This window comes from Conger conger, chromosome 15 (genome assembly GCF_963514075.1).
Source record: "Conger conger chromosome 15, fConCon1.1, whole genome shotgun sequence".
Taxonomy (NCBI): domain Eukaryota; kingdom Metazoa; phylum Chordata; class Actinopteri; order Anguilliformes; family Congridae; genus Conger; species Conger conger.
Window position 1 is genome coordinate 28442900 of NC_083774.1, and position 13888 is coordinate 28456787.

The 13888-nt window shown below is 45.8% G+C and overlaps 1 protein-coding gene across 4 annotated transcripts in view; it reads right to left on the reverse strand.

Annotated features, from left to right (window-relative positions):
- The window catches only part of LOC133111399 (cytosolic carboxypeptidase 4), a 157954-nt gene that overhangs the window by 70908 nt on the left and 73158 nt on the right, over positions 1 to 13888 (reverse strand). For all 4 annotated transcript variants that reach the window (XR_009704991.1, XM_061221729.1, XM_061221728.1 and 1 more), the window contains one exon: positions 1859 to 2039. Coding sequence is in view for 3 of the 4 variants with exons in the window: in XM_061221729.1 (XP_061077713.1) it covers positions 1859 to 2039 (181 nt within the window). In the remaining variant the exon portion in view is untranslated. The remainder of the gene's footprint in view (positions 1 to 1858; positions 2040 to 13888) is intronic.

A 13888-nucleotide genomic window follows, 5' to 3' on the forward strand; every position in this document is an offset into this window, starting at 1 on the left:
TCTACGAGAGAGGAAGCCGTAATTATCACAGGCCCGAACGTCACAACGGATTTAACAGAAATTCACGGGGAAAAACAAAAACATTACAAGCCGGAATACCGGAAAACAAGGGAAGCTTCCATCCATCCCTTTTTACCAGCTCGCCGCATCTGAGAGTACGATAAACGCTCGGGAGACTCCTCTGAAACCAGAGAGCGTCGTTTGGCTTTCTTTCATCCGAAAGTCAGAAAATGCTGTGGCGGCCTCTACCTCCTCCGATATCAAACCCAGGAAGATTTTATCCAAGGTTAGGCAAACTTAAGCTGCATTTCCATATAAATGAATCTGGGTGTTTACACCAATTTCGCGGCCACCTGTACCTTAAAACGGGGAGGCCTGCAGCGGGGGTAGGGGGCGCCTTAGCCAATTCAACCGCCGGTGAACTGAGCGCTGTCGCCTCAGAAGCACTTCCTCTAAACGGCATTGGTTTAAAGCTCCGGTTACCGTGGTTATGTGTCCGCCCTGGGAAGAGACAGGAAGCGGGAAGCAACCTGCTCCCCGAATTGCTCTGAAGGCAATAAGAGTGAACTCCTTTCAGCCCAAATCTTAACCCGCTTCTTAATTATCGCAAACGAGCTTGTGGTAAAGATGAGCTGGATAGCTACAGGGGGGTGCTTATGAAAGCTATTCAGAATTTAATGATGAGAACAGGCCCCGTCTTGGCTTGCCATTTTACCTGCTGTCGAGGGTATCCAACGCAGCACTAAGCCTGGCCATTAAAACTCCCATGGCCGCAACAACATCACCTGCCAAACCTCTAACTGACCAGTCAATATTGCCACTAACTGACCAGTCAACATTTCCACTAACTGACCAGTCAACATTGCCACCAACTGACCAGTCAATATTGCCACTAACTGACCAGTCAATATTGCCACCAACTGACCAGTCAATATTGCCACGGACAGACCTGTCAATATTTCCACTAACTGACCAGTCAGTACTGCCCTCACTGACCGGTCAGCGCTGCCTCTTATTGCCAGCGGGCATAAGGCAGTGGAAAACAAATGACCCTGTCCTACAGGAATCCCTGGGAACTTGCGGTTATTGACAAGCGCGTGTCCCTCAGTTCCAAACAAACAGCGCAGGATGTAATACAGTTAGCCAATCTAAAAGAATCATTTTCTCTCTCTCCCGAGCTCCCAGGACGCTTGGCTCGGAATAATGAAAAAGCCGGCAGGTTTTAAGCCAGCTCGCAGTGTTCCTCCATATCCCACCTCCCTCCAGGGGGTTGCAGAAGTAAAATCTGATCACTGAAGCGGGAGGGGGGGGGGTGAGGCACCACTATCGATCACCTTTTCACTGGGAATACATCGAGCCGAGGGAGTCGCTGAGCCATGACTCACGTGCGAAAGCATTTCGGGGGGTGAGGGGGTCAGGGGTTGGGCTCTACACTGTGCTAGTGGCGAAGGAACTGACTGTATTGTCACTCCACAGTCAGGAGCTTTCAACAGGCGCATAAAAACAGCGTTGACTTCCTGTAGCACACTTAACCAGAGCGCTAACCCGAGCAACAGGGAAGCGGTGGAGAAGAGCTCAGTGTGGAAAGAGAGCGAGAGTGAGAGAGAGAGAGAGAGAGAGTGAAAGGGAGAACGAAAGGGAGAGCGAGAGAGAGAGAGCAAGAGGGAGAACGAAAGGGAGAGCGTGAGACAGAAGATTTTCAGTTCCAAGTGTGTGGACAGCCCAATATTTTGAGAGCGAGTGAGCGGGGTGGGGTGGGGCTGTGGGTGTGGTTGAAGGGCGGGGCTGTGGGGCAGAGGGGCGGGCGTGCGGTCACAGAGGGTGGGGGGGCGCTCCGGGACGGAGGGGCGGGACTCACGTGCCGTTGATGACCCCGTCGGGGTTGAGCATAGGGATGACCTTGAAGATGTAGGCCTCTCTCAGACTCTCCGCCACAGGGTCGCTGCTGCACAGGAACTCCAGGGAGCCCTTCATTACCCAGCTGGCATTGCTCTCCCCTGGGTGCACCCTGCCCGTCAGAACCACGTAGGGCCGCTGACCTGGAGGGGAGAGGAGACGCAGTTCATGGGCTGGAACCGGAAACAAGAGCTCGTGCGGAGCCGTTAATCTAGAGGAGCGAAGTCGGGGGTCATTCCAATGACTTCTTTTTTTTCCTTGTTCCTGACCCGGAAATCGAGGTCCGCCATTTATAAGGCAATTCCAACCCCATAAATGCGTAATCTGGGAAGTTTTTTTTTTTTTTCTGGGAAGTGTGACATAATTGATCGACCTGTGGATCCACCTCTCCTCATTAAAAATTAAGGACCCAATTCATTTTGTTCACTGGTTTTCAATCATTTCATTTGATTACACTAAAAATGGGTAGGTAAGATAAACTCTGCTTGTGTCCTTTATAGATATAGGGCCAGTTCCACAGACACAGACTAAGACTAAATTTAATTTTGAATGGAGATTCTCCATAAAAAACTGAATGCAGTCCAGTACTAAGATTAATCTGTGTTTGTGAAACTGGCCCATAATGTAATAATGTACCCAAAGATTTTTCTTTTTTTTCTCACCTCCCCTGAGGGCGTGGCTAGGAGCAAGAAAAGGAGCAAGGAATAGAAAAAAAAAAGAGAAAAATAAGCGATTGGAATGACCGAACTCAGTGACCGGAACCACACAAGCAACATTCCCCTCGTCCATAGGGGCTATGTTAGCCATGTTTTCATCTTGTTTAGACCACGTAATGTATTTGCACTCTTTTAAAGGTCATGAGTAGCTGGCTTGAGTAGAGGTAGAAAAACACACTGTCACTTTCAGCCAGGGCTTGAGGCAAAACTAACAAAAATACCTTTAATGGAAGAGTCTTTATCGAGTTACTTCACACTTTTGATTGTAAGATGTATTAGAAGATGAATCAAGTTCCCTGGCATGCACTACATTTATATTGCAAAAAAATAAAAAAATAAAAAATAATTCTTCAGTATCTATTCTTTTTTCAAATAAATGTACAAGCAAGAAAGCTGTTGAATTTCATTTAAGGGAACACATAATGTATTGATGTAAAGTCATTTGTAGTGTAGCAAGCGTAGCACAGCGAGAAATAAATTGTGACTAAAATGGAGAATCACTGATTTGTGTGTAGTCCTGCTTATATTAGTATTGATTGAGTGATATTCAGCAAAGGGAGAACACGAGTACAAACGAGGAAAAGTTTCCAAAGGATAAAATAAGAGATGAGAAGAGATTGCATCAGCCTCCACTGGCCAGAACTGCATTTTAAGTGTTACTTAATTTTCCCATTTCCTGAAAAAGGTCTTTGTGACAAGTGGACTGGATTCAATCAAACGCACCAGACTGTTTAAGGGCAAACGCAATTCAGTCAAACCTTCAAGATTAGTTTGCCGCCGTATCTCAAAGTCTACTTTGTTGGCTTCACTGAGTTATGGCGATTGGAAGTAATAGTCTCCCGTCAATGAAGCTCAGCTTACATCAAGTGACTGGCACTCCCGTTTCTGATTCTTCGGTCAAAACACTTTAAAAATACCTACCTTTTCATAATAAAAGCTGGGTTTGTGTTGTACACTTCTCTACATTGCCGCTTTCTGCTCTGCTCTACGTGGTGTAGGAAGACATAAAATTACGGGGAAAATACTGTCGCTACTTCTAGATGACTTTCTGTGTCCTGGTAATCTAATGAAAAAATAAGGACCCAATTCATTTTGTTCATTGGTTTTCATTCATTTCATTTGATTATACTGAAAGTGGGTAGGACAAGGTCAACTTGTGTCCTTTATAGACACAGGGCCAGTTCCACAGACACTGCTCAAGCCTAGTCCTAGACTAAATTACATTTCAAATGGAGATGAATGCGGCCCAGTCCTAAACTTAATCGGTGATCGGTGAAACCGGCTCATAATGTATTAATCTACCAAAATATTTGCATTTGGAGTCCGTCCGTTGCATTTTCATGAATTGCTTTTTGCTTCCAGTAAAATATTCAGCCAGAGACAGTCCTGTACATGAATGCTACATGGCTAACTGAGTTAACCCGGTTAGTTTCTTGACGTATTGGGATAAACCCAGTAATAATGGCTTCACAAAGCGAGTACACAATTTAGCCTTTTAAAATCGCAGACAAGCTACTGCTATCACATATCGTTGCCGCTTATTACTGTTTAATGAACTAACGGCTTCCTGGATGGATGACGACAAATATCAACAACAGTAGCGATTTTTCGATTTTATAGAGTATAGAGCCTAATCAAGCCGAGAGTCATAACTAGGTACACCATTTTGTCTAGGGAAGGTTCTCACCTGTGATTCCGTCATCCCTCAGTAAGTGATCGATAGAGCCTTTTTGTCAGTCAATTAGCACATTGCCCCTCCCCTGTAATTCATATCAATTGCCACCGATTAAGCACAGACGATGACTGACAGCAGTGTCCACGCACTGTCGTACACTGCTTTCAGTGCATATAACAGCAGCCATTTTACACTGGGGTAAGGGAATGGCTTCTTTCCAAGCAATGAGAACATAGTGTGTTTTCTAGGTATACTTTATGTGTTTTTGTTTTACTCTTGATTGTTTATAAATGTATCTTATGAAAAGAACATTGGATGTTCATGTGAATGTGCTTGGCAAATACTTGAACTTGAGAAGTGACTTTAAAAAATGCAATTATATTACCTTCACAAAAGTTTGTAAACAAAACTAATTATAACAATGAAATTGCAGTAATGTCTGCTTATAAAAAATGAACAAAAAAAAGTAGAACTCAAATAAAATAGAAGTGCAAGGTGTAAACTTTTGATTAAATTTTATCACGGTCAGTTGTTTACCGGTCTCCTCTGACGTTCTTTGGCAAAGCTCGGTGTAAACGTCTCCATAGGGAGAGATGCATCTTTCTGCACCAAGAGTTGGGCGGAAAAGGCAAGTACCATTTCGCAGTCTGTGCAATATTTAGGCCTATTTTTTCCCCTCTGTCCCAGAACTCCCAGTGCAGTGCCTTGTTCGCCTGCCAATAATTTGTAATCAACTAGTTCGGAAGTACGGTACTTGTAAAATCCTGGAAATGGCTAGCCCAGATGCCACAGTGTGAGCATTGCATGTTAAATGAACTGCATTTGGTCTCAAGGGTGTCACTGTATGCTGTCAGAATGCAACTTGTATTGTCAGAGACAAGTGCAGTTACATTGCAATAGCTGCAGTGTGTGTGTGTGTGTGTGTGCATGCGTGCACGTGTATGTTTATGTATGTGTGTGTGTGTGTATGTGCGGGTGTGTGTGTGTGTGTGTTTGACTGCCTGCTCAGATAGGCACTCTGCTGTCAGAGACAGTTGACTTGGTGCATCGGTGCAGTGTGCGTGTGTGTGTGTGTGTGTGTGGGTGTGTGTGTGTGACTGCCTGCTCAGATAGGCACTCTGCTGTCAGAGACAGTTGACTTGGTGCATCGGTGCAGTGTGTGTGTGTGTGTGTATGTGCCTGTATCTGCTCAGATAGGCACTCTGCTGTCAGAGACAGTTGACTTGGTGCATCGGTGCAGTGTGTGTGTGTGTGTGTGTGTGTGTGTGTGTGTATGTGCCTGTATCTGCTCAGATAGGCACTCTGCTGTCAGAGACAGTTGACTCGGTGCATCGGTGCAGTGTTCTATAACAGAACGAAGGTTAGACCGTTATGCATGAGAAAAGCACAGATTCAAAAATGAAGTGACGTTCTTCACATGACAGCGGCTCACAGAGGCAGCAGTAACCTAAGAAGAACTTTGGGTTTCACGTCCGCTTTCCACACAGAACACAGCGAGGGCCGGGTCAACAATAAACCACGCAACGGGAAGGATATGAATATTTACAATATAAAAATATCCAGCGTCAACATTATTCCTCGCGTTCACCCACGTATTTCGCTCATTTACACATTCACACTCCTCAATATCTACGTGATTATTAGCACTGTGACGAGAATGATTATGCCGATGACGGGGGATGATTACAGTTTGCCGTTGTTGTCGTTATCGTCTCTTTTGTCGCGGGCGTTACAGCCAATCCGGGGCGGCTTCCGGCGTTACGAGGATATGAATAAAACATGGAGTGTCGAACAGCCGGCGGGGCTGTAACTCGTAAGGCAAGCCGGGGCCCTGCGCAGAGTAAGACCCGCTCTCTTACAGGACCGTGACGGGGCGGTCTTCAGCGCGGCTGGCTCCGAAGGCGCGGCGCGGCTGCTTGGAGTCAGAGTGTGAGGTCGCGCTAGGGAAACGTGCGTGGGGGTGCGGGCGCCGGGGAGACGTGTGTGGGGAGTGAGTGATGGAGAATGACGTGGGTTTCCTCTGAAAGCGTTGAGTGAATGAGGTCAGCGGAGATCTCCAGCATGCCTGCTGTTCCCACGCTGCCGCTGGGGAGCTGTGCGCTGATATACTAACATGGAGATAATAAGGCACCTCTCTCAGAATAACACAGAGAGATACAGTGTTTCACCTGTGCTATTTTAACACAGAGACAATAAGGTGTTACCTATCCTATATTAACAGAGAAAATTAGGTGTGTTACCAATCCTATATTAACTGAGACAATAATGTGGATTACCAGTGCTATTTTAATACAGAGATTAAGGTGAGTTACCAGTGCAATTGTAACAGATTAAGGTGTGTTACCTGTGCTATTTTAACGGATTAAAGTGCGTTCCTTATGCTATATTAACACAGAGAGAATAAGGTGCCTTACCCGCGCTATTGTAGCAGATTAAGGTGCGTTACCTGTGCTATTGTAACAGAATATTTTTTGCAGACGGATATGGACGGATATAGATGAATCGCTCGAGGGAAGGTTGGTAGCGCCCCCCGCCCAGGAAGCTCAACCGCCGATAATTGAGCTCCCCAAACCGCGGGATCACCGCGCTGATATCAATTTCACCCTCGCCTATTATGTGCCATTAAGCGGCACGGCTTCGACCCAGATTACATTGTGGAGAACGCGCGGGAGAGCGGGAGAGGGGTGGCGGTGTGTGTGTGTGGCGGTGCGTGGGGGGGGTCGGGGTTTCCGCAGACTGCCTTCATTCCCGCGGCGGGTAATGAGTTGACATTGCATCTCGCGGAACTCTCCGGAAGGTGGGGGGGGGGCTCCTGCCAGTCTTAATGAGCCGGTCGATAAATCTCGACGCGCCCCGTACATGCGCTGTCGTTACCTTACGTGAGGCGCCCTCGTGCGAGATTATCATGCTTTTATGATCTTTTTAAAAGCACCGCGGTACCAAAAAAAAATAGTTACGCTGTACGCTTTTTTATCTTGGCGCCGGCTCCCTCTGCTCTGTGCAACGATGACTGACGTGGCCCCTTCGGATACTCCTCAGCGGAGCTGCTGTTCCTGATGCTGCCGGTGACAGCAGCCATATGCGTCTAACAGTGCGGTGACGGCCTCGCGCTGAGAGTTATCCTAATAAATAAATGCATAACGGATTCAATTAAAATAAGGATTTTACAAGCCGTCAATACCGCGGGCCCCCGGGTTGGATATTCGCAGAACGGTGACGGGCCCCGCGTCCCGGCATCCCAGTGCCGCCGCACGTTTGCCCGTGACATCACGGTCGGGGGGAGGGGGGGCTCCGCAGGCCAGGCCAGGCGCTGGGAAAAGAGCGCTTCTTCAGGCTGCTGAGGAAACTGCGGTCTGTTTGCCCCGGCTCTGTGTGAAGTGGCACGACGGCAGCGCGGTGAACTGCGCTGAGAAAGCGATTTGGCGGAGTGGGTGACGTGGGTGACGTGGGTGACGTGTCCCACGGGGGACACGCGTGGTTGGGAACTGGGAGGAAGACAACCGGAGGTAAAACTGGAAGGACATATTTTTCCATTTAGCATAGGCTCTTGTCCAGAGCAACCGGCAGACATAACATTCTTTTTACACACAGCGCAGTCCGTAAGTATTTAGACAGTGACAAATCTTTTGTTGCTTTCGCGTTGCTCTCCAGCAAACAAACAGTTGAAATAAAACTATCACTATGTGCACTTTTTACATCCGTTTTGGGCGAACCATGTAGGAATTACAACCTAGTTTATTTATTTATTTCTCCCAGTTTTAGGGGATTATTCAGAACAATTCAGTTACACAGCTAGATTTGGACTGAAGAGGTTCAGAATAGGTACTTTTACGGAGGGCGGGATTCGAGCCTACGGCCTTGGAGGCGCAGACCCCCTTCCCTCACAGTTATGCCACGCCGCCTCCCCCACCAGTGGCCTAAAAGGACACCGCCGTCTCCGACCGCATTCCGTTCATGTCCTCTCCATCTCCATCTCCCCTCGCTCCCCTCTCCCAAACCAAGTCCGGGCGCCAGACAGAGAGAAGGAGGATAGCGCATGTTTATCAGCTTTAATTAATTAACGGGGAGGTCAGCGGAGGACGGGGGAACATCACATTCATTTAGCGGTGACATTTCAGCTCTGTCCTTTCCGCGCCGGCAGCAATTTAGGAGCGCTAGACGGGTCCTGAGAACGTGCCTGCGCATCCGCTGCTTTTAAAGAAGCGTTTGGGTCCCCCCCCCCCCCCTCCCCCCTCCCCCCTCCCCCCTCACACACAGTCACACCCGTCCTGACTCACTTCCAAGGCTTACGGTCGCGGGTGACTGCCAGGGCGGAAAGCGGTTTGACGGCAAATCTATCGCTTCGAGCAATTTTTCCATTTTCTGCTTTGTTTTTTTCCCGGAAAGAAAGCTGATATTGAAATGGAACATAATTGCGGCATTTCAGCCAGAAAGTCTAAGAAGGTTGAGGGAGTGCCGCGCCTCTACGATAATGTCATGAGAGGAGTCGGGGAGAGAACGCGGCGGAGGTTTCGAGCTGTGAGCGAGGTGAATATTAAATCCGGCCTCCCGTGGTCCGCTGAACGAAGCCGTCTTTGACGCACGTCCCGAAAACGAGAACACTTCATGCCCCACTGGGCAGCCACGGGACGTGACATTTACCGGCCAGCAGGGGGCAGTGCAGAATTACCCACTCTCCCACCAGAAAAACATATTTTTAGCTTTGAAATTGTGATTGCTGTATCACTGCTACTCGTCACTTCATCCATGGAACGGGCAAAGCCACATAAAAAAGGCCACTAAAATCCAGAACGGTCTGCCAGAATTACAGAGAATTTTCTGTTCAATCGAATATATATATATATATATATATATATATATATATATATATATATGTATATATATATATATATATATATATATATATATATACATATACACACACACATACACTAACATTACTGTTCAAAATGACTGAGAAATGTTCAAGCCTTATTCACCAAGGTAGTATTAAATTGATTTTTTTTAAATACAGTCAAGACAGTGATAACATTGTAAGTTGCTATTACCATTTGAAATAACTGTTTGAAATACTTCATTGTATTCCATCTATATGATCGCAAAGGCAGCCATTACTCCAGTGCACTGTACCAAAAGAACACGGCTACATCATCCTGAAGTAATCATGCTCATTTTCTAATGCAGAGAAGAATTGTGCCATTTAATAAAGCTTAAATATATATATATATATACTCAGTTGTCAGACATTCGTACACTGGCATTTTCAAAAGTTTAATTTTGGTTTAAAAAAATGGCCAAAAAGAAAATGCTTTCTCAGGAAACTTGTCAGTCAATTGTTTTAAGAGATTCTCTGCATAATGCCAAGAAGCTGATCAACTCCTGCAAGGCGTGCACAACGGTCTTGAAAGAAGGATCTAACCAGGACAGAAAGAGAAGTGGAAGGCCCAAACGCACACAACGATAAGTACATCAGAGTCTCTAGTTTCTGAAACAGATGCCTCATTGGTCCTCAGCAGGCAGCTTCATTGAACAGTACACACCACACATCAGATTCATCCACAGTGAAGAGACTCCAGGAAGCTGGCCTTCAAGGCAGAGTTTCAATGAAAAAGCCACTTCTGAAACTGGCAAACAAGCAGAAAAGGTTCAAATAAAAAGAACACAAAGACGGGATGGTATAAGGCTAATAAGGTCTGCAAGGCCAGCATCCCAGAGGCAGCTCTTGACTGTAGATCTGTTTGTGGACTCTTCGGCAGAGAGTAGTCACTGACACACCCACGCCTGTTGCCCGAAAAGTGTTTTTGATCCATCAGTTTTGGAGGTTCTTCATCACGAGGAGTTCTTCCTCAGCCTAGTCACCAGTACTCTCTTTAACTCTTTAATAAAAGCTGAAAACCTGCACTTTAACCGCAAGCGAATAGATAACAAATCTACAATTGCCAAGTACAGTGCCAAGAAAAAGGAGCTTCAGTTAATGTTCAGATCAACCTTCAGAATGGGGAAAAAATGTGATCAAAGTGACTTAGACCGTGGAATGATTGTTGGTGGCAGACAGGGTGGTTTGAGTATCTCACGGCTGATCTCCTGGGATTAACATTAACTGCATTAACGCACACTAGTTTTTAGAGTTCGCAAAGAATGGTGCAAAAAAACAAACAAAGAAATCCAGTGGGCAGACAGAAATGCCTTGTTCATGAGAGACGACAGAGAAGAATGGCCAGACTGGTCAAAGCTGACAGAACGGCGAATGTAACCCAAATAACCACACGTTACAACAGTGGTATGCAGGAGAGCATCTCTGAACACACAACGCATCATAACTCTAAGTGGATACGCTACAGCAGTAGAAGTCTGAAGAATAATAATAAATATCTAATAAATACCTAATAAAGTGCTCTTGAGTATATGCTACACTGCACGACACTGCTTAGATGCTTAATTAATATCTCATAGTAAATTGGTCCCGATGGTAACTGAGCCCACAGGCCACAGAGGGGGACAGGTGCGGCTGAACGCACAGCCCTTTGATCACGTATCAAACGGCGCGACAAAAGTCAGCGCAAACACCCCCGAGCCAATCAGAAGCAGCCTTTCGGGCCGTCTCCCAATACCGTCTCCCGCATGCAAATGAGGTCTAATTAGTACGAATCAGAGATGTCCATTTATAATTACAGCATGAATTTGCCCTGCGAAAAAGATCACGAAAACTCGGCTTTCATTTCAAATTTGTTAATTAAAACCGTTCCACTGTAATTACGCCGAGCTCGTGTCTTGGTCCGCCAATTATCCAAACGTAATCCCCTTTCACGCGGCGGCTCACTAAAAAGCACCGGTTGGACACGCACGCATGGCACAGGAGCGTCACGCCAAGGACGTCTTCTCCTTCCCTTTCTGAAGATCGTGTAAAACTCGGTGTTGTACATCCGCCTACTTTAGCCCATGCACTGAAGCACTTGCTGCCGCTGGCATCTCAGCAATGCGCACCATTCACGATATGAAGCGTACTTTCCCCAAGAGCTTACTCTGACCGCACTTGATATTAGCTGTCGACAATGGTGGGGGGGTGGGGGGACAAAGGCTGATTTGTGACACAGGCCTATGCTTTATTGACAACTTTAGCCAAAAAAAAAAGTGTTTTGCCAGAGTGAATATCTAAACTGCCCTGTCCTCCCTTTCAGGATAGAGGAGGCCCAAGCCATGCTGGCAGGAAATAAGGAGCTTCTCACTGTTATTATGGAGCCGATCCCCAGTCAACAAACTTACAGAAGGAATAAGGAGGTACGCTGGGGCTTGTGTGCACCTGAGGAAAAAATACACTCAGCATACTCCATATGTTGGCAAATTTGCCTTATTTATTTCATCTTTTCATGCGAGCAAAGACAGCATAGATAAAACTAAGTCATTAGATATATGTCCAAAGCCTCAAACCAGAATTTTATGAATTCAGCGGCTCAGTAATTTGAATTATTTTCAGCGAGACTGCACCCCAAGCGTGCAGCCTACTTACGTCCGAGCCTGGAAGGGAGGGGGGGGGAAGCGCTTTGTTTGGTGAGGAAATCTGCATGTATCCCAAGCCAGGGCCCAAGTTATTATGTTCATGGTCATTCCTAGCACTTGGAACTGTACTTCCCCCAAGGGTTTTTCAGCGCACTTGTCCCTGGTTATGGGTATGCGCTTTGTACTTTGCTGTACGTCGTTCTGGATGAGAGCGTCTGCTAAATGCCTGTAATGTAATGTAATGTAATGTAATGAATCTGAAGAAACCACTCTATCGTGCGTTTCCTGAGCCGCCATCTCTTCCGGGCAGCAAAGCGTCTGGGGTCGGCTGCCTCATCAACGAGGGGTGAACGTCGCGGGGCGGTCGCAGGCGAGGAAGAAAAGGTCGGCATGGAAATAAGCCCTTCCCCGATTAAAATGGAAAAATAAAGTGGAAGCTTGTTGAAGCCGAGAAATGGTGCAAGAAGGTTTGCAGCGGTTGTGTAATCACAGAGAAGGAAACTGAATTCTGATTCTTGTAGAACAAGGGGGAAAATGTTTCTCTGGCTCTTGCGTTGTCATGAATCATAACAAGCTTTCCCTTAATTTCTTATTGGTTGAACTTTAGGGAATTACTCAATAAATGCAAGAATATACACTCAGTAAGCACTTTATTAGGTATTTATTAGACTCATCTTTTAGACTTATTAATTCTGCAGCTGCTGTAGCCTATCCGCTTAGAGGTTTGAGGCGTTCAGAGATGCTCTTCTGCATACCACTGTTGTAATGTGTGGTTATTTGTGTTACTGTCACCTTCCTGTCAGCTTTGACCAGTCTGGTCCTTCTCCTTGGACCTCTGTCATTAACAAGGCATTTCTTGCTGCAGAACTGCTGCTGACATGATGTTTTTTTGTTTTTGGCGCCATTCTCTGCAAACTCTAGAGACTGTTGTGCGTGAAAATCCCAGGAGATCAGCAGTTTCTGAGATACTCAAATCACCCTGTCTGGGTCAGTTGGAGCATATATCTCCCTATTCTGATAATTGACGTGAACATTAACTGAAGCTCTTGACACGTATTGGCATGTTTTTCTGCATTGCACTGTTGCCACATGATAGGCTGATCAGATATTTGCATGAATAAGCAGGTGTAGAGGTGTTCCTAATAAAGTGCTCAGTATCGCCTCAGTATTACATATGTAATATAAGATCTCTTAGTGCCAGACAGGGGCCAATATCAAATATCACCAGCAGACTGCGATTGTGATAAAAACATCACAAAATAGATGTTCCTGGCATTTTCTTAAGAATTTAATTTGCTCAACAGAAATTGCAGCAAAATGGGGTGTCTGTAGGCCCCACTGCAGAAATCTGCTGGTGCTGACAACTTAATGTGATCCATTTATATCACATCATTAAATCCAGACCCCAAGGACACACTGTTTAAACGTACTTTCAGCTTTGCGCCCCAACGTCCTGTTTTGTGAGTTAATGTATACCTCCTGCAAGCGGGTTTCCTGTAGATTGAAAAGCAATGTGGTAAAACGTGCTTGGATTACATTCAGAGGATCACAGTGTGTTTGTTGACAGTTAACTATTAAGAATAGCTGTGTTTCTAGGGTTGTGTTGTTGGCATTCCTTAAGCCAAAATAAATGAAAACATACTGGCGCTGAATTTCCAGTAACAACTCATTAAATATAAACATCCAAAGTACTGGGGAACAGATATGGAAGCATTCCATTTGCCTTGCACCATCACACAGAGACATATAGCTATATCCATTTTGCAACAAATAAACCCAACACATACATTTTAACTGACTTCTTCTGACAGATTTCCAGCAGATTTTGAAATGGACTTTGATAAACCTTACTAGACAAAGCATTTCAGGTCTGTTTGTATAAATAAAGACCAGCTTTTCCAATAGTGCAATTCACCACAGATTTCCATAACCGGCACCTCTTAACAATGTTGTGCATGATTGTAGAAGCAGCGCTGAAGAAAACCTAACAGCTGACGTTCGGAAGCCGATTAATCTGTTCAGGTCTGCACGCACTCCTACCTAAATAGATTCCGCATAAACTGTAATTTGGCAGAAAGGACCGACACTTGGGAGTCCTAATCAG